Source organism: Gossypium arboreum, chromosome 5, assembly GCF_025698485.1.
Source record: "Gossypium arboreum isolate Shixiya-1 chromosome 5, ASM2569848v2, whole genome shotgun sequence".
NCBI classification, from domain to species: Eukaryota; Viridiplantae; Streptophyta; class Magnoliopsida; order Malvales; family Malvaceae; genus Gossypium; species Gossypium arboreum.
Genome location: NC_069074.1, coordinates 63040206 through 63061540, shown reverse-complemented (window position 1 = coordinate 63061540; position 21335 = coordinate 63040206). Strand labels below are relative to the sequence as shown.

The 21335-nt window shown below is 33.7% G+C and overlaps 1 protein-coding gene across 1 annotated transcript; it reads left to right on the top strand.

Moving 5' to 3' along the window:
• The first annotated feature begins 5240 nt into the window (after positions 1-5240).
• On the top strand, positions 5241-7529 carry LOC108451866 (UPF0496 protein At3g19330-like). Its single transcript, XM_053028794.1, has 2 exons — positions 5241-7053; positions 7168-7529. Exon 1 carries the CDS (start codon positions 5511-5513, stop codon positions 6717-6719), a length of 1209 nt encoding a protein of 402 aa, XP_052884754.1. The 5' UTR covers positions 5241-5510; the 3' UTR covers positions 6720-7053; positions 7168-7529.
• The last annotated feature ends 13806 nt before the right edge of the window (positions 7530-21335 follow it).

Here is a 21335-nt window from a genome sequence, read left to right as displayed (position 1 = left end):
GTTACTATATCCGGCTAAGTCCCAAGGCATTGGCGCGAGTTACTATATCCGGGCTATGTCCCGAAGGCATTGAGCGAGTAGCTATATCCGGTTAAATCTCGAAGGTACTTGGCTTGGGAATGAGCGACCTTGCTGTAATAGTTTCAATTAATAAGCTCGTAAAATCCCAGCAATGAGGTATGTCTTGTATATGCATTGATTTAGTTGATCCCTTACAATTAGTATTCGCTCAGTCGATAAATGAGCTACCGGCCTTTGGCTAAGTTGATCTTTTGTGTATGAATATAAGGGTTGGTAAGGTGAAGTAAGTATGATATTGAGAATTTGTGCATATGAAATTATCTGTTTAGCCATATGAATGCTACACTTTAGTTGTGTCTAATTTTATGGCTCAAACTTACTAAGCATTAAATGCTTACTCCGTTCTTTGAATCTCTGTTTTATAGATTTTGGTTCGTCAGCTATCGGACTCGGGATTATTGAAGTCGAAGTCGCCCACACTATCAAAGCCCCCTTTGGTACACTTTTGGTTGAACTTTGAAATGGCATGTATAGGACTACCGTTTTGTTGTTGGTCATGGACCCTCTGGTTTTGTATAAATTTGGATAGCCATGCGAAAATGGCTTATATACACTTTGAGCTTAATATTATAATCGTCTTGTATGATGTTCGTTAAGAGGTATGGAAATGTTTGGGAACGATTAGCCATTGGAATGGTTAATCATGATCATATTTTGTGCTATATATGCTAAAGGGCTAGTTGAATCATGGAAACTATGTAATAGGTAAAGTCTACCTTAAAAATAGATGCTGATAGCAGCAGTGACGTGAATGTGAAAAATCACTAAAAATAGTAGGAATGGAATTAAATAGTGAATAAATTATGTAATCGAACCTTGATGAATCTATTTTCATAAGAAAGTAACAAAACGATCATATGAACAGTATATTATGAGATATTTAACTTTTTACAAAACAGGGCCAGAACGGTTTCTGGATTCCCTGTTCCGACTTTGGAAATTCATTATAAATTAACCAGAGATAATTAGAAGTCATTCCATATATGTATAGATTCCTTTTCGAGACTAATTTCTATAGAAACAAACGGAATCAGTATTGAAGCCCTGTACAGGGAGATATCCAAGTCGTAATGCGCAAAGGTCAGTGTAGTTGAATCCTGAAACAGGGGAGACTTTAAATAATAAACTGTACTAATTGGTTTGACCAAAAATTCTAGAAAAAACTTTGTAGATGGACATATGAGTCTAGTTTCAGGAAAAATTTACGGAAATGGTTTTCGAGTTTTGGAACTCGATATATGATTTTTAAGGTGACAGTGACGCAGTTAGCCAGCTCGTCTGGAAATACAAAATGGACTGTGAAAATAAGTGATTTAAGTCTGCAAACCCCTCGTGTCCGACTCCGGCAACGGTCTCGGGTACGGGGTGTTACAATTACAATTTACCTAATTACCAAATGCATTAGGTCATCAACTTATCCTTTATTTCAAGTCACTTAATATACCATATCATCATCTCAAATCAAACCACAATATGCCAACTTCCAAACATTAGCATATCAATTAAAAACTAACCAAAACAACCAAAACAACCAACACATAACCACACCAAATAAATCAACATACAAAGCATTATATACATCACATATATAACACTTACCAAACACAATTCAAGCCAACTATAATGGTAATACATATCAACATTTACAAGCCAAATCTCATGGCTAATATCATAGCTCAAAACATACCAAAATGACACTAGCGTATACATGCTATATACCAAATATACAAAGCTCCCAAAAGTACCAACGAGATGATCGATAGTGTGATGATGGTTCTTGATGATTCCCGATGTCTGAGCTAGCTTCGAAAATCTATAAAACATGGAAAGAACACACAAAGTAAGCTTTAAAAGCTTAGTAAGTCATATACAAATAAAGCTATCATATGAATCTTTGAATATCAATTCATATATTCTAAACATAACTAATTACACACAAGTTCACAAACTTTTCTCATTGAACACATATTCAATATCTTAATCAAATTCATCATTTACTTCACTTCTCAATACGCATATGAATCCCATATGTACCTGAGTTATTTAGCTCATTCACATATTCTTTCTCAACTTGACTTTGCCCGTTGAACCATTCAAAATAATTAAGGATACACGGCAATCACATAAGCTCGTACAATGTCATATCCCAGATATGCTCTTACAAGTTATCACATATCGATGCCACTGTCCCAGACAGGGTCTTACACGAAATCGATTAATGATGCCAATGTCCCAGACATGGTCTTACATATAATCTCAATACAATGCCAATGTCCCAGACATGGTCTTACATGTAATCACATCTTGATAACCTAATGTAATGACATTCGTATCCTATACTATTCCTAAGGTCCGTACGGGACTTTCGGACGTCATAATTTAGTCGATTCTTGCTCGTAGGTACTCGTTCAACATTCATAGCAATTCAATAAAATTTAAACATGTATAATTCTATTTAAAGACATTTATTTGCATATGAACTTACCTCATACGGAAATGAACGAATTGGAACAACTATTCAACAACTTTCGACTTCCCCTGATCCAAATCCAATTTCTTTCTTTCTTGATCTAAATAAATTCAAATTTAACTTATTTAATCACATATTCATTCAATTTCACCCAAAAACAAATAAATGGACATTTTTCACTTTAGCCCCTAACATTTCACAATTTCACAATTTAGTCCCTATTTCAAAACAACACAAAATACACAAAATTTCATCAAACCCCAGCATGGCCGAATCTTCCTTAGGTTCCTAGCAGCCCTTAATTCCATTTATTCACACTTTTAACCCCACATTCTACACTTTTCACAATTTTATCCTATTTAAGCATTTTCACTCAAAATCACTTTACAAAACATTGATATCTATCATCAAGCTTTAATATTTCATCATCAAACATTCAAAAACACATGAATTCATCAATGGAAACTTTCAAAACATTAATCAGTTTTGCAAATTAGTCCCTAGGCTAGCTAGTACTCGATACAACGATCACAAAAACATAAAAATCATCAAAAACCAAGCTCAAAACATACCTTAATCAAGGTCTAAAAGTGCCGAACCCTAAAGCTGGTAAATGAATTTCGTTTTTCTTCAAAATTTGGTGGATCAAAGATGATATATGGCTACCATTTTGATTTGTTTTAATTAATAATTACCTTAATAATCAAATACCAAATTTACCCTTAATGAAAACATTATAAAATCACCTAATATATGCCCATTTATGTCAAATTACCTTATAAATGGTCTAATTACAACATAAGGACATTTCATTTAATAAGCCATAGCAACTAAGCACTTTTAAATTTTAGAATGCAACTTTTGCATTTTACGCGATTTAGTCCTTTTTCTCAAATTGAGCTATTAAACGATAAAATTAGCTCACAAAATTTTCACACATATATAATCACATACTGTAAACACCAAAAATAATATTAAAATAATTTTACGACCTCATATTTTTGGTTCTGAAACCACTGTCCCGATTTAGCAAAAACTGGGTTGTTACATGCTATAACTTTAACGACCAAAAAAGAACATATTACAAAAAATTTGGTAATAGTGTGAGCTTCATGATGATCTAACTCAGCGAGTCCCTTAGGGTGACAATCTACAACAGAGAGAAAACAACAAACTTGATCGTATTTCACACTCGGGTCGACAAAAGAGTTTTCGTAAGCTTAATTAAGACTCAGATTTGATTGTATCATAATATAAATGTGTTTAACATATAATTTTTATGTTTTAATGATTATGTTATTGTATAATTGATTGTAGTTATTCTTGCAACGAGTGTGTCATCCTATAGTTCGGATATGACGATCGGGTCGGGCTAAGGGTGTTACAAGTTTTATATGAGGCTTAGTATCGATAGAAATGTCAAACTCTGTTGTGTTGGATTGGGCTTGGAAAAAAGGAGGATGATTGGTTTGGATTTGGTTCAATAGATCGAAAATAAGATTTGATTGGTTTGGGATAAGTTGAAAGAAACATCGGATATAAAAAAGTCTTATGCGAATTTGAAATTGAAGGATATTGAATATGAAATGGATGATAGGTGTTCTTAAAGGTTTCACCTGTTGTAGTTTGATCGGAAGGGGAAATTGACTCCGATATTGGTTTTTGTGAAGTGTTGCAGTATGAAGAAAGTGTCATAATTACACAGTGTTTTTTTTCAAACTTAATTCAAAATTTCAATTCATTTAAATTATTTTTCAAAACCCAAATCATGGAAACAAACTATATTTTGAATATTTTTCCTTTTATTTTCTTATAATAAAAAATATTTTCCCTTATATTTTCTCACTTTATCTATTTTTATTTAATTTTTATAATTTTCTATGTATTTTTAGAATTTTTATAATTTTTATACGAATTTATAATTTTTAAAAAGAATTTATTTTATATTATTTTATATAAAATTATGGACAAATTTAGGGTGAGCATTCGATCGAATCGAATGAAAAATTTCGAGTTAATAGAGTTGACTAATCCTATTTTATCATCCTAATTTGATTTGAAATTTTTTCAAATCAAGTTAAGTGAGATGAAATTCGAACCGAATAAAATCAAATATATTTGTTCGAGTTAAATTAAAAAAATAATTTTGAGTCATTGTAACCACTGTCACCCAATGTAATCAAATTTGTCCACCATAATCAAAATTATTATTAACTTTCAATCTCTCATAATTTATTTATTAATTTTTTATATACAGGTTAGCTTCTTTACTTGTTTAGTTGCTTCAATTATTCTAATTCTTGTCGCTATGTATTTTGAAATTTGAAAAATATTAAATGTAAAATGTGATTTTTTAATAAAATTTATCTTAAAGATAAAATGTAAAAATAATACCAATGTAAAATTTTAACACGAATAATTTATAGAATCATCAATAATTCAATTTTAATAAAACTTATAATAATTAAATATAATTAAACAATTCAATAATATAAATAGTATAAAATGTGAAATTTAATTTAATAATATAAATAGTAGATATAAATAAAATTATTATTTATGTTTAGGAATGTTTTTGAATAATTTTAATTTTTGATTTCAGGGTTAAGTTTAAGAGAAAAATAAAAGGTTTTAAGAACTGAGGAGTAAAATTTTGGGAGGAATATTAAAAAAATTGGGAGATGAGTTTGGAGACGGAGGTGGGATGAGAGGGAAATAAAAGTTTTTTGAGAAAATAAAAAATTTATTGTACCGACTAAAATACCACCATTAACCAGTTAAGGATTAGGTGACAAAAAGAATTTGTTAAATACCCCCCGTTTTTTTTCTTTTACTACATTACACGGTAATGAACTTAAGTAAATGGGAAGCTGACTATAGGAGCACTCCCTAGAATTTTCGACATTTTCAGAAGACATTCCCCTGCGTGCCGCGCCTTGGCTGCTTCTCGTTCAACTTCATGTCCTCGTTCCCGAGCCCGCTGCAAACTCAAACTCGTTCCCAACATTCCCAAGGTGACGTTGCTTCGCCATTCCCCAATGTTCTCCGCGAGCACGAGAACTGTTTGTGTAAATGCCTCAATCAAATTTGCTCTGTTCTATCCGGGAATTTCACTGATGACACCCCCAGCTCCAGCACCACTCAGCTCTCGCCTACCTTAAATCTCAGTCACGAGTACAGTCTCGCTTTGCAGAACAATTCTTACAATGAGATACGACACATGATTGAAGCTCAAATGCAAGTCGAGAATGTGATTGAGGGCGAGGTTACAGATACCCATCACTTGCGTTTGTCACCGGTACTGCGCCCCAACAGAGATTGCGTCCACCAAGCTCTTCTCCACACAAATCCCAATGCTACACTCACTCACTTGCTTTCTACATACTTTGATCACAGCGAAAATATCACCACTCTTTGCCTCATGCTCCGCCAATGCGTATCTCGTGCTCGTACCCTGTATGCTCCTATTACTCATCTTCTTCAAGACTTCCCTTATGACCCAAGTTCTATCCATATCTCGCAATGTAACTCCGCCATTGATGTTTTCACCCAATTCGATAGCCTTGACAATCCTTTCCCATCTCCTGATTCCCATGATTTCAACGAAATGCACCACAGTTTCTCCCAGCTCAAGGAGCAGCTTGATCACCACCGCAACAAATCCCTTTCTAGATTTCGCGTCTTGCACCGTGCAACTTCTGGCTCTGCCTTTTGCTTAATTGGCACTGTTGTTGGAGTTGCCATTTCGGCCGTGGTTATCTCCACTCATGCCCTGGCTGCCTTTGTAGGCCTTGTCTCTACCTCACTTTGTCCTATTTATGTTCCAAGTCATCTCAAGAAGAAACAGCTTGCGCATATGACTCAACTGTATGCTGCTGCCAGAAGTGGAACTTTTTTCCATATCAATTATCTTGAGTCTATTGTCTGCCTTGTTGACTTGTTGCATTCTGCTGTTAAGGGCGATAGGGAGCTTATAAGAATTGCATTGAAAAGTAGGGACATATATCCCATCTATGAAGTCGTGAAATATCTCCGCAATAGCCGCAACAAATTTTTTGACAAGCTCAAAGAACTTGAGGATCATATATACTTTTGCTTTGATGCTGTCAATAAATCCAGAGCTAATCTGGTTGACCAGATCCATCCTCATCAATCTTCTAATTCATGATCGTTTGGTACCTTCTTTTTTTCCTATTTACACTTTATATCAATGTGTATTTCTGTACTCTCCTTTGACTATTGCTACTGGCCCTTCATGTTAAACGTGGGCTGTTATGATTCATTCCTTGTGCCTTTAAGAGCCGTGGATTGTGGAAGCTATACTTAGTACGTCAACCTTGTCTTCTTGCCCTTATTTGACCTGAGTGCAAGCCAAATAACAGGTGGAATGCAGGAGGCATTTAAGAGCTAATAGGCTTTCTGGATTTTTGTTCATCAACTGGTTAAGTGAAAGAATCAAACATGGAATTCCTTCCAAACTTGGTCAATTGGCCTTTCTCAAGGTTCTTCATCTTTTCCATAATTCTCTTAGTCAAACCACAACTTGCTTTCATCCGACCGTCCTGGACCTTTCTTTAATTGAACTTTCTGGTCTGATACCTAATCTCTAACGACAGAGTAGTTCGCACTGCCTAAGAAGTAATAGAGGTTGGCCTTAAGAGGTTCCCTTGATATGTAATCGTCTACCAATTTAGAAGGGAGAAGTTGAGAAGACTTGGTGCCCTGACAGGAAAATATGGTTATGGCTTTTGCAGATTCTCCTATTGAGCTGAATTATAGTAATTCCAGCATCCCAAACCCTTCTGATACAGTCAACTTACAACGCAGACTTCGTCACTAGAGGAATTCTTTGTAACTCCTATTGGGTATCATATAGAAGAATATGAGATGTTCTTTGTTTACAATTATCTTTCTGCTCGAAACCTTGAAACTTCCATTCATCACAAGCTAGTAACAAATACTTTTTTTTTTATATAAAGTGAACTTTTCTTTTACATGAATGGAGTTGGGCTTATAATACAGAACAAATTTTATGAAGAAGTGAGGAGATAAAACCAACATTTGGGCGAATGACCTGAGTCTGAACAATCCTCTTATTTATCTCATAAATTAATTGCAAATGATATTTGTATTTTGTTCTTTTTTTATTTGAGAATTATTATTATTTGGTGCATTTATTATGTTTCCATTGAACTGAAAAAGAAAGAAAGAAAATCTTATATACATATATATATGCTTGAACTGAATGAAAGTTTTCAAAAGATTAATAGGGTGGATTCGAACTCCATTCATAATGTTCTGTTTTAAATGTCAAATCAATCTTTTATGTAAGTTTCAAAATTGTCAACATCACACTTTGATCCCATTGAGACTAGATATAAGATAAAACCAATTAAATTAGTAGCAATTGTTGATAATGGGTATGGAAGACAAGAAGACAGTAGTGGTAATAAAAAAAGTTGATTCATTTATGATAGGCGAAGAGTGGAAATACTTGAAAAGAAGAGTAGAAAACATATAGGAGATGAAGACAGTGAGGAGGAGGTTATGTGTGACTATAAATCTAAGGTTACTAAGTAGAGATTATTCATTATTCATAGTGCTTGAGTATTTAAAGTGTATGGGATAAACTTAGTTAAGCAACAAACAAGTAAAATAACGAAGAAATTGAAAAGATCGAATACAGATATTTTATGTGAAAAATCTCTCCGAAGATAATAAAAAACCATGGACAAAGATAATTTTACTAAAACGGAAAAAATGAAGAATACAAATAATAGAGATAAAATTAAGCGTCGAAACTGAAATAAGAATCCTGAAAATGTAAACACAAAATTCTCCGAAAGCTTGTAAAAGCTAATACCTAAATATGTAATGAGTTATTTTTCTAGGGTGAAAAATGACCTATTTATAGGCTAAAATTATAGGTCAAATAATATTAAAATAACCTATACTAATCAAAGTTTAGTGAGAATCTAATATTAAAATAAGCTACACTATTTAGAGTTTAAGTGGTAAATTAAAAACAAAGTTTAATTGGGAGAAGAAAGCCAAAAAATACGAGGCATAACTCCACAAATCTCCACCTTTACTCGTATTTTCACAATGTCTTATTTGCCAAAGCCTACTACAGGCTTATCTCAAACTATGCAGGATATTAACTAAGTCAAAGTTATGCTTAAAAGCTGGAAGTCTTCTAGTCTTCGACTTATGCACTGCCAAATCAAAATTGACTTGGGTTCGATTTCCACCAACGCAATGGCTTATCTTTTCAAAACCTGCATCTAAAAGAGAACCTCTCTTATACATAATGGTCATAACTTTTTCCCTCCTATGATCAAGTTGTCTCCGCTTCAAACGAGTTGACTTCAACTCCTTACTAGACGAGGGATGTCTTGTTTCACCGGTCACCGTTGGTCCTTCCAAAACATAAAGACTGCCAATCTTTTTACCTTTCATCAAAACAAGAGCCCCACGAGATACATTAATGTTGTTTGACTCGATATTAATTCTACAACCCTTTGAGTCCAAAATTCTCAAGGAGATGAGATTTTTCTTTAAGTTAGACACATGCCTGACACCTAAAGATGAGATTTTTCTTTAAGTCAGACACATGTCTGACACCTAACGGTATCTTAATTGTCATGTCGTGCATCTTGATCTGGACTGTAACTTATCCATTGCTGGAATAGGGTTATGGAGTATTATTGGACTTATTACTTAAACAATCATATATTTTATGTTCATTATTTAATACCAGCAAAAATCATTCAAATTCAATCATTTTGCCCTTAACATTTTAACTTTTCACAATTTAATCCTTAAGCTCGTAAAATAAGATTTAAGCAATTTCATCCACATTTCATGCTAGCTGAATTCACTAAGGACTTCTAGCAGTCCCTACAAATTATAATTTCACAAATTTACCATGGTATTTTACTACTTTTACAAATAAGTCCTTAAATGACAATTTCATCAAAAATCCCTTTACAAAACTTATTTATTTAACATTAAGGTCTCATAATATTTCATTAAACTTCAAGAATCATGAAAGAACATTCATGAAAACATCCTAAACCTTTAACAATTTTTCAAATTAGTGCCCGGGCTAGCTAGATTAAGCTAAACAATCCTGAAAATATAAAAATAATTAAAAACGAGACAAAATAACACTTACATGCTAGCACTTGTATTAGCCGAATGTAAAAGCCCTAAAAATGGTGTTCTTGCCTTAGAAAATCATTGGAGAAGATGAATGAATGAAGAAATATTTGTTTTCTTTAATTTTTAACCTTTATTTACTTAATTACCAAAATAACCTTTAAAAACATTCAAAATTTCAATAAAACCAATCCATGAATATCCACTAACTATATAAATGGTCTATTTACCATATAAGTCCTCTTCCATTAAAGTTTAATAGCTATTTGATACCTTTAGCTTATAGAAATCTACTTTTGCACCTTTTACAATTTAGTCCTTTTTGCTTAATTAGGCATGCAAACGTCAAAATTTCTTAGCAAATTTTTTATGCGACATTACTAATATATCATTGACATTAAAATAGTAATAAAATAATAATTTACTAATCAAATTTTTGGTCCTGAAACCACTGCTCTGATTTCACTAAAAATGGGTTGTCACATAATACCCGATTGAACGTAGTAAATGGTTAGGATATGATTGGCATGCCAATAGGGCTAGCACGTGTGATTGTATGGGATTGCACTTAGGTGCCTTTATATTTGCACTTTGGTTCCTCTCTTTATACTTCAGTGCCTCAGTTTGCACTTTAGTGCCTTTGTATTTGTACTACGGTGCCTCTATTAGCATTTCGATGCTTTCTAGTGTCTTTTGGAAAAAAACCTGAGTATCCAAGTCAATTTGCTATTGTAACAGCCTGTTTTTAATGAAAGCTGAACAGTGGTTTTGGGACCACAAATTCGACGAGTAAATTATTATTTTATTATTTTAATGTCTATGGAATGTTAGTAAGGTCGTATAAAAATTTCGTTAACAAATTTTGAGGTTTGCATGCTTAATTAATTGAAAAAGACTAAATTGTAAAAATTAAAAGAGTAGAGTTCTACTAGTTAAAAGTGTCAAATAGCTATGAAATTTTGAAGTGAGAGAATTTAGATGGTAATTAGACCATTTGATTGGTTAGTGGATATTCATGGCAAGGTTTATGTGAACTTTTGAATGTTTTTAAAGGTTAAAAAGGTAAATGAGTAAATAAGGTTAAAATTTAGTAAAACAAAAATGCCATTCATTTTCATTCATCTTCTGCCACGGAAAATTAAAAGAGGAAAAACCATGGAAGCTTGCTAGGGTATTCGACCAACCTATTTTGATTGCATGGTATGTATTTCAATCCCATTTTTAATTATGTTTATGTTTTCGGGATCGTTGTAGCTTAATCTAGCTAGCTGGGGGATTAATTTGTAAAAATTTTAAAGATTTAGGATTGTTCCATGAATGTTATTTCTTGATTCTTTATTTTTAATGAAAGATTATGAGTTCTTGTTTCTAAATAAACAAGTCTTGTAAAGTGATTTTTGATGAAAATGTCATTTAAGGACTTATTTATAAAAGTAGTAAAAGTTCATGTTAAATTTATGAAATTATGGTTTGTGTGGATTGATTTAGGTCCCTAGAGAATTTTTCTAGCATGAGAAGAAGATTAAAATATTTAAATTTCAATTTATGATCTTAAGGACTAAATTGTAAAAAGTTAAAATGTTAGGGGTAAAATTGTAATTTTTAAAAAATAAAATGTGGACTGAATTGAGTAATAGAGATATTAAATGGATTGAATTTATTTATTTAGATCAAGATAGATCGCATACGGATTTAGATAGGGGAAAAGTGAAAGCTCAGATTAGTTTGACTTCGTTTTACGCCTTAGTAATCGAGGTAAGTTCGTAGTGTTTTTAATATGTAAACAAATTTCTATTTATGTGCTTATATTATGATGCTTTAAATAAAATGTATTTAGAAGAATATATCTAAATTGCACATACGTGCCCTTGTTTATATTTCGGTAACCCTAAATTGCACACATGTGCCCCTATTTGTACTTCGATTCCCCTGAATTACACATACTTACTCATGTTTGTACTTTAGCTCCCCTGAATTGCACATACGTGCCCCTGTTAGTACTTCGGTACCCCTGAATTACACATACATCCCCTTGTTTGTACTTCAGTACCCTTGAATGCACTTTTGTACCATGTTTAGAGTTTGGTAATTCTAAATCGAATAATATATGAATTATATTCAATTCATTGTTAGATTAAATGATATCAGAGCTACGGTTAGGGGTGTTACATTTAGTGATATCAGAGCTACGGTTTAGACGATTCTAAGACTATGTAGCAGAGTAAAGATTAGTATAGACATGCCACATATAACTTGTGATAGTGTGATACTTTTGATCCATCCTAATATTATATTTTCTTATAGATTCAAGATGTCAGCCGATCCTAATCGAGCTATAACTAATGAAGCTGAAAGTAATGTTCAAGCTTCAAATCCTGAAGCAAGTAATAGTGCATCTATTTCACAAACCATTGGTGATGATATGAAAAATGTATTCCTCGGAATGATGAACTAATGGTTTAATGAGTTCAAGCAAGAAAATCTTACAACTTCGCCACCTTCAACCCCTGTTGTGCCTCTTCCGACACCCTTGGATACTCCAAACCCTGTACCTATGATAGTTCCCTGAGTATCAACAAATAAAACTCAAAAGTGTGGAGTGAAAGAATTTAGAGGTAAGGTAGATGATGATCATTCAAAAGTTGAGTATTGGCTAATGAATACAAAGAGAGTTTTTACAGAAATGAAGTGCACTCCCAAAGATTGTTTGAGGTATTCAGTATCGTTATTAAAAGATAAAGTGTATTTATGGTGGGATACGTTGAGTACGATGACATCGAATGATCTCATTAATTGGAACTTCTTTCAGATTGAATTCAAGAATAAGTATGTTAGTCGGCTATTTGTGGATAAGAAAAAGAAAAAAATTCTCGAGTTAAAATAAGGAAATCAAACTGTAGCTGAGTATAAACATGAATTTGTGCAATTAAGCAAGTATGCTCATAATATTGTACCAAACGAGGATGAAATGTGTATTAGATTTGAAGATGTGTTGAATGATATATACGTATGTCTGTAGCAACATTAAGGTTACGAAAATTTATAGAACTTTCAGAGTGGGCTCAGAAAGTTGAAGAAATTTGTAAAAGCAAACAACAGACATATTTGAGATTTCAAGACTATAAGAAAAAGGGGTCATTCAAGCTTGGTATATATGTTTGGAAAAGATTCCGTTTTGAGAGAGTTGAAAAAGCACTATCTCGTTGAAAGGTTCTATACATCCACCCTTTCTCAACGTATTTCTTTAGAAAAAGACCGTTTTTTTCTCTTTTCGGATGGTAAATATTTCTTAGAACATGGAATGTGAATCAAACCCATGTTTGAATTGAAATTGAGATAATGATACAAGTTCTTCTCTTCTGAATCAGATGGATTCATATCTGAAAGAGGTTGACAATAGGTTCTTTCAAAATTGACTATTTGTCCCTCTATTAGAGGTGTTCCAGAAATGTCTGCAGTCGAGTAAATAACTCTATGAACTAATAGATCGGATCGAATTACAAACTAGAAAGATTTGTACAATGCTCAAACGTCTCCATTGAAGAAATTTAGAAATGACACTAGTCTATCGGCTGCCCCTTCAGAGTTCACTGGTAGATAGAAACTGAGGTAAAGCAATTTTCAATCAGTTAATTCTCCAGCGGAAAGTGTTGAAAGTGTAAAAAATATTTAGAGAACCGTTCCTGTTTGTGATGAATGCAATAAAAGGCATTTTGGTGAGTGTCGGTCAAAGTCAGGAGCTTGGTTCTGTTATGGGTCTACTGACCATTTTCTTTGTAATTATCCAAAGAAGCAAAATGATTTTGGTAACTAATCAAACAAGCTTGAAGCAACATCTTAGAGAGGTAGACGGTCTGGAAACGCTGGAAATGCTACTCACATTTGAGGAAAGAATAGTAAGATGAATGAACGGTCTAAAATAAGAACACCAGCTAGGGTGTATGCAATCCGAGCTCGAAAGGAAGCTATTGCTCTAGATGTTATTGCTGGTACTTTTTCTCTCTTTGATATATGTATATGCATTGATTGATCCTGGATCAACTCATTCATATATATACACTACATTAGTAGATAAAAGAAAATTACCTGTTGAGTTCATTGAATATATTGTCAAAATTACAAATCCCCTAGGTCAATGTGTACTAGTTAATCAATTATGTAGATCATGTCCACTGAAATTTAGGGGTTATGATTTTCCCACTAGTTTGATGTTATTACCCTTTGATAAGTTTGATGTGATTCTGGGTATAGACTGGTTGACTCTGTATGATGCTATTGTGAATTGTAGAAGAAAGCATATCGTGTTAAAATGTCAGAATGGTAAACGGATCTGAATTGAGTCAGATAAATTGGAGGGTACATCTAATACAATCTCAACTATAATGTCACAGAAATATGTTAAAAAGGGCTATGAAGCATATCACGCTTATATAGTTGATTCTAAGGTTTCAAAATTGAAATTAGAGTCAGTTCTGATTGTGTGTGAATTCCCAGATGTGTTTCTAGAAGAATTACTAGGGTTACCACCGACCAGAAAGGTTGATTTGCTATAGAATTAATGCCGGGAACATCTCCGATATAGATAGCTTGATATAGAATGACACCTACAAAATTGAAAAAGTTGAATGCATAGTTGCAAGAGTTGACGGATAGGGGCTTTGCTCAGCCTAGCTTTTCTCCTTGAGGTGCTCATGTGTTTTTTGTTAAGAAAAAGAATGGATCAATGCAACTATGTATTGATTATTGACAACTTAACAAAGTTGCGATCAAGAACAAGTATCCTTTTGTAACACATTTAACCCGTAACCGTCATCGGAATAGGTTAAGAGGCATTATCGAACTTATAACTCAAATCAGAACCAACATAAAACAATGCTTAAACATAAAATTTAGTATACAATGCTTAAACATGCATTCGGGACCAAATTGATAACATAAAAAAGTTTCAGAACTTATAAAATTTTTCAACTTTTAAAAAGTCACACGCCCGTGTGAGCAGGCCGTGTGCCGCACACGGTCTAGACAAGCCCGTGTGTCAAAGCCGTGGAAAAACAGAGCATAGCTACTGACTTGCCCACACGGTCATACCATACGCCCGTGTGTCCAGCCCGTGTGCTATGCACACGCCCGTGTCCAGGCCGTGCCAAAAATAGGGGGTATTTTGTTTGTGACATCAACATACCAATTAGGGTCACATGGCTAGACCACACACCCGTGTGTCTTGATCATGTTCGAGTCTGAGTTACAATTGAAGGGTACCCCAGGGGACACATTACTGTGTAACGTGACCGTGCGTCGAACACGGTTGAGACACACGCCCGTGTCTTTACCTGTGTGGACAAAAATAGGCCATTTGAATAGCCAATTTGCCACCCCAATTTGGGTCAACCTAACCTACAAGCAAAGAAACAAGCATTTATGCTTAATTAGTTCAACCAATTTTTATGCCAAAATACACATCATTCCATCTTTAATAATATCAACTATTTTCCTACTTATAAACCTTACCAATTCATGCTAAACATAAGGTAAGTTCATACCAAAACATTTCCTTCCATTCCTCATTCAATCTCAAGTTAAACTTACCAAGACTTACCAACTAAAACATACCATATTTGTAACTTATCATCGCATACTATAAGTCATTTACAACTATGAGTTCAAGCACAAATTAGCCAAATCACATGGCTAAGCATATCCAACACAAAACATACTTATCCAACTACTAGCCTATTCATGCTATACTTCAAAAAGATATGAATATTTAAAAGTACCAAAATGAGATTCGATAGTGTGGTGATGATCCTTGATGATCCCCGAGCTTGTAGTAGCTTTAATATCTATAAAACAATACAAACACACAAAGTAAGCTTTAAAAAGCTTAGTAAACTCGTACTAAAATCATCAACAATATATAAAACATAAATCGTCAACACTTAAGTATTACAATTTCTTAATTCATCTATCAAATCTATACCAACACAATCCATAAATCTTTACCAATTCAATGAGCTTTTTAAACATAATATCATCTACCAGATAGGTATTATACTTACCCGATCATTTTTATATTCATTCATTTTCAGTCTCAGTTCTTGTTCGAATACTTTAACACTTCCCAAAGATTGCCAATGCTATAAACATCCACACACTTAGTGCTTAAAGGTTAGTCGAAGCTAAAACAATTTCTGCGCACTTAGTGCTATCTCAATTAACCAAGACTAAGTCAGTGTTGCACATTTAGTGCCTCCAATAGCCGAAGCTAGTTTAAATCGCACACTTAGTGCCAAGTACTTTCAATTCATCATCATATTCATCCAATTCATTTATATACAATCCATTTATAATAAAGGCATCAAAATCTACTTAACATCATATTTTAAGTATGAACTTACCTCGTACTCGGAATTTGTCAACTCGGACTGTTTATTCTACAATCTTCAATTTCCCTCAGTCTAAGTTTGAATTCCTCTTTTATTGATCTATATGTATTCAAAATTAACCCTTTTGTTCACCAAATCATTCAAAACAATCCATATACACACAATTAGGGTATTTTGTAAAATAGCCCTCACATTTTCACATTTCAACACTTTAGTCCCTAATTCACAAAATTACAAAATACACAAAATTTGCTTGTACACAAGCTTAGCCGAATTTTCATGACTCTCATATAAGTCCATGCATTTCATTTATTTCATATTTTAGTCCCCTAAAATAGCATTTTTACAATTTAACCTAAATTGCTCAATTTCATCAAAAATTCAAAGACAAAACATTTAAACCCAACATCAAGCTTCCACAATTTATCAACTAACATCACAAAGCTCATAGTTTCATCAATGGAACATTTCAAAATCCTCACCAAAATCATAAATTGAAGCATGGGTTTGATAGTATACGAAGCAACAATTACAAAAAAGTAGAAATTATCGAAAACCGAACAAAAACGAACATTTAATCAAGCTTGGAAGTAGCCTAATATCAAATTGTAAGAACCCTAGCTTTTCTTTCTTAATTTTCGGAAAAGATGAAGAAATAATGAGCAAATTTCATGCTTGTTTTATTAATATTAACATAATAAGCATTTTACTATTATAACCTTTGTTAAACTATTATAAAATCACATAATGGATGGTTATTAATGTCCATTAAAACTTCCAATGGTTAAATAACCACATAAGGACCTCTCAATTATAAAGCCAAATCAAATAGGCACTTTTAACATCTAGCACACAACTTTTACATTTTACGCGATTTGATCCTTTTTGCAAATTAAGCACACAAATAGTTAAATTTTCAGACAAGACTTTCACACATGTCAATTCACCTATAAAAGCCAGAGAAAATAATACTAAAATATTTTTTTGACTCGGATATGTGGTCCTGAAACCATATTTCGACAAGGTTTAAAACCGGACTGTTACAATTCTCCCCCTTTAGGGATTTTTGTCCCCAAAAATCTTATCGTTAAACATAGTCGAATATTGCTGCCTCATAGCATCCTCAGGCTTCCATATAGCCTCTTCATTGCCATGTCAATGCCACATTACTTTTACTAACGTAATTTTCATATTTTGCAATTCTTTAACTTCACGAACTAAGATACGGATCGGCTTTTCTTCATAAGTCATATCAGACTGAATTTCATTCTCAGACAGAGAAATTACATGCGAAGGATCAGATCTGTATCATTGAAGCATCGATACGTGAAACACATTATGAATCTTTTCTAGCTCTGGTGGCAACAACAATCTTTATGCAATTGGCCCAATACGCTCGATAATTTCATACGGCCCGATGAACCTCGGACTCAATTTTCCTTTTCTAACAAAGAGAAGCACTTTCTTCCATGGAGACATTTTCAAAAACACTTTGTCATCGATCTCAAACTCAATGTCTTTTCTTTTCAAATCTACATATGATTTCTGACGATCGGAAGCTGCTTTCAAACTATCTCGAATCACTTTCACTTTCTGTTTTGTTTCTTTTATCAAATCAACCCCATGAATCTTATTTTCCCTGAGCTTTGTCCAATAAAATGGTGTACGGTATTTGCGACCATATAAAGCTTCATATGGTGCCATTTTAATGCTCGACTGAAAACTGTTATTATAAGCGAATTCAATCAAAGGTAGATATTGTTCCCACGTACCTTCAAACTCAATAATGCAACATCTCAATATATCATCGAGTATCTGAATAATCCACACAGATTGACCATCTGTTTGCGGATGAAAAGCAGTATTAAAGTGCAATTTAGTACCCAGTGCATATTGCAATTTCTTCCAGAATCGCGATGTAAATCTCGGATCTTTATCTAACATTATCGACAATAGCACACCATGCAATCTCACGAAATCAGAAATGTATAGCTCAGCTAATTTATCGAGTGAGTAATTAGATCGAATTAGAATAAAATGAACTGATGTCGTCAAACGATCAACTACAACCCAGATTGCATCTTTTCTCCTCAGAGACAGGAGAAAGCCCGAAACAAAATCCATGGTCACTCGATCCCAGTTCCACTCCGGAACCATAATTGATTGTAACAATCCAGATGGCACCTGATGTTCAGCTTTAACTTGCTGATAGATCAAACATTTAGAAACAAAATCAGAGATATCTCTTTGATCGCAAGGTTTCGTGATAGGTTTTAAATATTTATAATTACTCGTTCTTGAACTAACTATTATCACGATGTAGGCAAGTGTACCTATCGAACAGTAGTATAGTTTTTGTAAGACCGGATTGTCGAACCCAAAGGAACTAAAAGTACTAGTAATGACTGTCTTTTTATTATCTAGCCTAAGAATAAAGAGGTTTTGTTTTAATTAACTAATTATCTAAACGAAGAATGCACAGAAAAAAGAATTGGGGAATTACTTTTGGGGAAAATCGATTGACTTAAGACAATACCTAAGGAAAAATCCACCTAGACTTTACTTGTTATTCTGGCTTCGAATCGAACGATTTATTCATTCAACTTATTTCGTAGAGATCCTTAAGTTATGTTATTATCCCTATTCAAGACTAATAATGTCTAATCCCTAGATTGAATAACCGAGACTTTTCTCTAACTAACACTCTAGGGTTGCATTAACTTGATCTATGGATCCCCTTATTAGGTTTCACCCTAATCCGGCAAAATCTTGTCACCCTATTTCTAGGCACGCAATCAACTCCACTTAATTATGACAAATGTATTCTTAAACAGGGTCTATTCCTCCTCTGAAGAAGATCTTGTCTTGAATCAGTATCCTAAGATATTAAAACAAGAATTAAGAACACATAATTAAGAACAAGTTAAATATTTATCATACGATTTAGAAAATAATAACAAGATTCGTCTTAGGTTTCATTCCCCTTAGGTATTTAGGGGTTTTAGTTCATAACTAAATAAGAAAACATCTCAGAAGAGTAAAGAATACAAAACATAAAGAAAACCCAAAACTCCTAAAGGGAAATTGAGGAGAGATCTTGAGTCTTGATGATGAATCCGGCTTCTGAGATGGATCAATTGGCTTCCTTGGAGTAATTCCTTACCCCCTCTTCTCTGTCTCCTTTTTCTTCCTCCTCTAGGGTGTATTTATAGGCTTTGGAATGCCTAGAGGCCCTCAAAATTAGCCTTTTCCGAATTGGACTCAACTTGGGCTCGGCAGGGACACGCCCGTGGCACACGCCCGTGTTCGATTACTTCAGGCCGTGTTCGAGCCTGCCAAATTGACACGGTCGCATGGTCTACCTGTGTGAATCATACTTCGATTCTTCCATGTTGGCACGGCCGTGTGGGCTGCCCGTGTGAGGAAGTCCAGGCCGTGTTGAGTTTGTACTTTGGCTCATTTTCTTTGTTTTTGGCCCATTTCTCGCTCCTTTTGCTCTCCTATGCTCTCCTAAGTATAAAACATGAAATTATAGCATTAGGAGCATCGAATTCACCAATTCTAATGAGGAATCATCCATAAAATGCATTAAACATGGGGTAAAAATATGTATAATTTACGGTTTATCAAATACCCCTACACTTAAGCATTTGCTTGTCCTCAAGCAAAATCCTCAACTCATAATCAAAATAAATTCTTCTCAACTTACAATTCCTATCGATAATATCTCAAAATAATCCACAAGTAATCATACATTGAGGATTCAACTAAAAGAACATTAAAGTCTCAAACATTCCAAGTTGAGTATTAATCATGCAAACATAGGTGTCTCTCCGCATCTAAGTAATTACCTTTGATTCAGAATATCACAGAGTTTCACATCCTCACTAAAGATTCACTCAAATCACTCGAGGTGTTTAAGGACAATAAATGAAGCACTCAATAGTCAATACTAAAAAGTTATTACCATAGGCTTGCATGAAAATCAAATCTTCACCACTATAATTTAAGATGATACATCAATAAAAAAGTCTTTAGAGGGTTGTAACGAGGCTTGGTTAGGGGGTGTGGTCACAAGTTGAAAGAAATAGTTAGAATCGAGATTGAATTGAAAAATTACCTAACTAGAAAAAGAGTTAATCTTCACTTGCGTACAACAGAGCTTCTTCTCAGAATATGAAATTACAGATATGTATACATAATTGTTTTTTTTTCTTAAGAACAAGTTAAATAAAAAACATAAACTAATTATTAAGAACAAGACATAGCTAAGCAATTCATTCAACTCAAATCTCGACAAAAATAGGGGTCAATTTAGAGGATTTCAACAATAATGGGTTAAGGGTTAACATTAAGGGTAATACAAGAAATGGTCTTGTTAGGCTCAAGGGGGTTTACTAGGGGTTAATCGTGGAGGTAGGCTTTTCATGGCATGAGTGGGTTAATCCTAAGTGCCTTAATCATTTTGACATATCAAATCAAATGGTGTGGTCTCGACATGCATAATCAAGCAAGTTCTAGAATAACAGTTCAATATTGACGCACTCAAAGCAATAATAAAAGTGAGCATGAAAGAATTAATAGATGCTAAAAAGGCTCAAAAATCTCACAAAAATTATGACTTTTTTATGTTTAGACTCGTGAATTCCAATTCAAAGTAATACCTAGACTTGAGGAAACAACCTATAATTTTAAATTCTTAAAAATCAACTTATCATGCTTGATTCTCTAATGTCTTAAAGTTTAAACAATCAATGCATAAATCCCTATGTTTTAATTCAAGATATATCAATCAAAATCATAAATCAATTAAAATTTATCCTAAATATGATATGAGAGCTTTTTAAGAGAACAAGGCAATCATTAATAAATACCCCCCACACTTAAGATGTACGTTGCCCTCAATGTACAAAGATAGATATTAGAGTATAAAAATAAGATAGGGGGAGGAGTGAAACTTCCTGTATTAAGAACGGATGATATCCTTGGATTGGCGAGATCAAGTATTGGAGAAAAATCTGGATGGCAAGCTTAACTCTGAAGGTAAGCCGTTTTTTTGAAAAGGAAAACAAATGAATCTTAAAAACTTAATAAAAGAAAAATAAAATAAGATAATTATTCTAATTTTTCAAGTGGCACGGCCGGGGCACACGCCTGTGTGTGCTGTAGCTCAGCCATGTTTGTTGCGAATTAAGATGTCGCCACACGGTCATCTCGCACGCCCGTGTGTATAGGTTGTG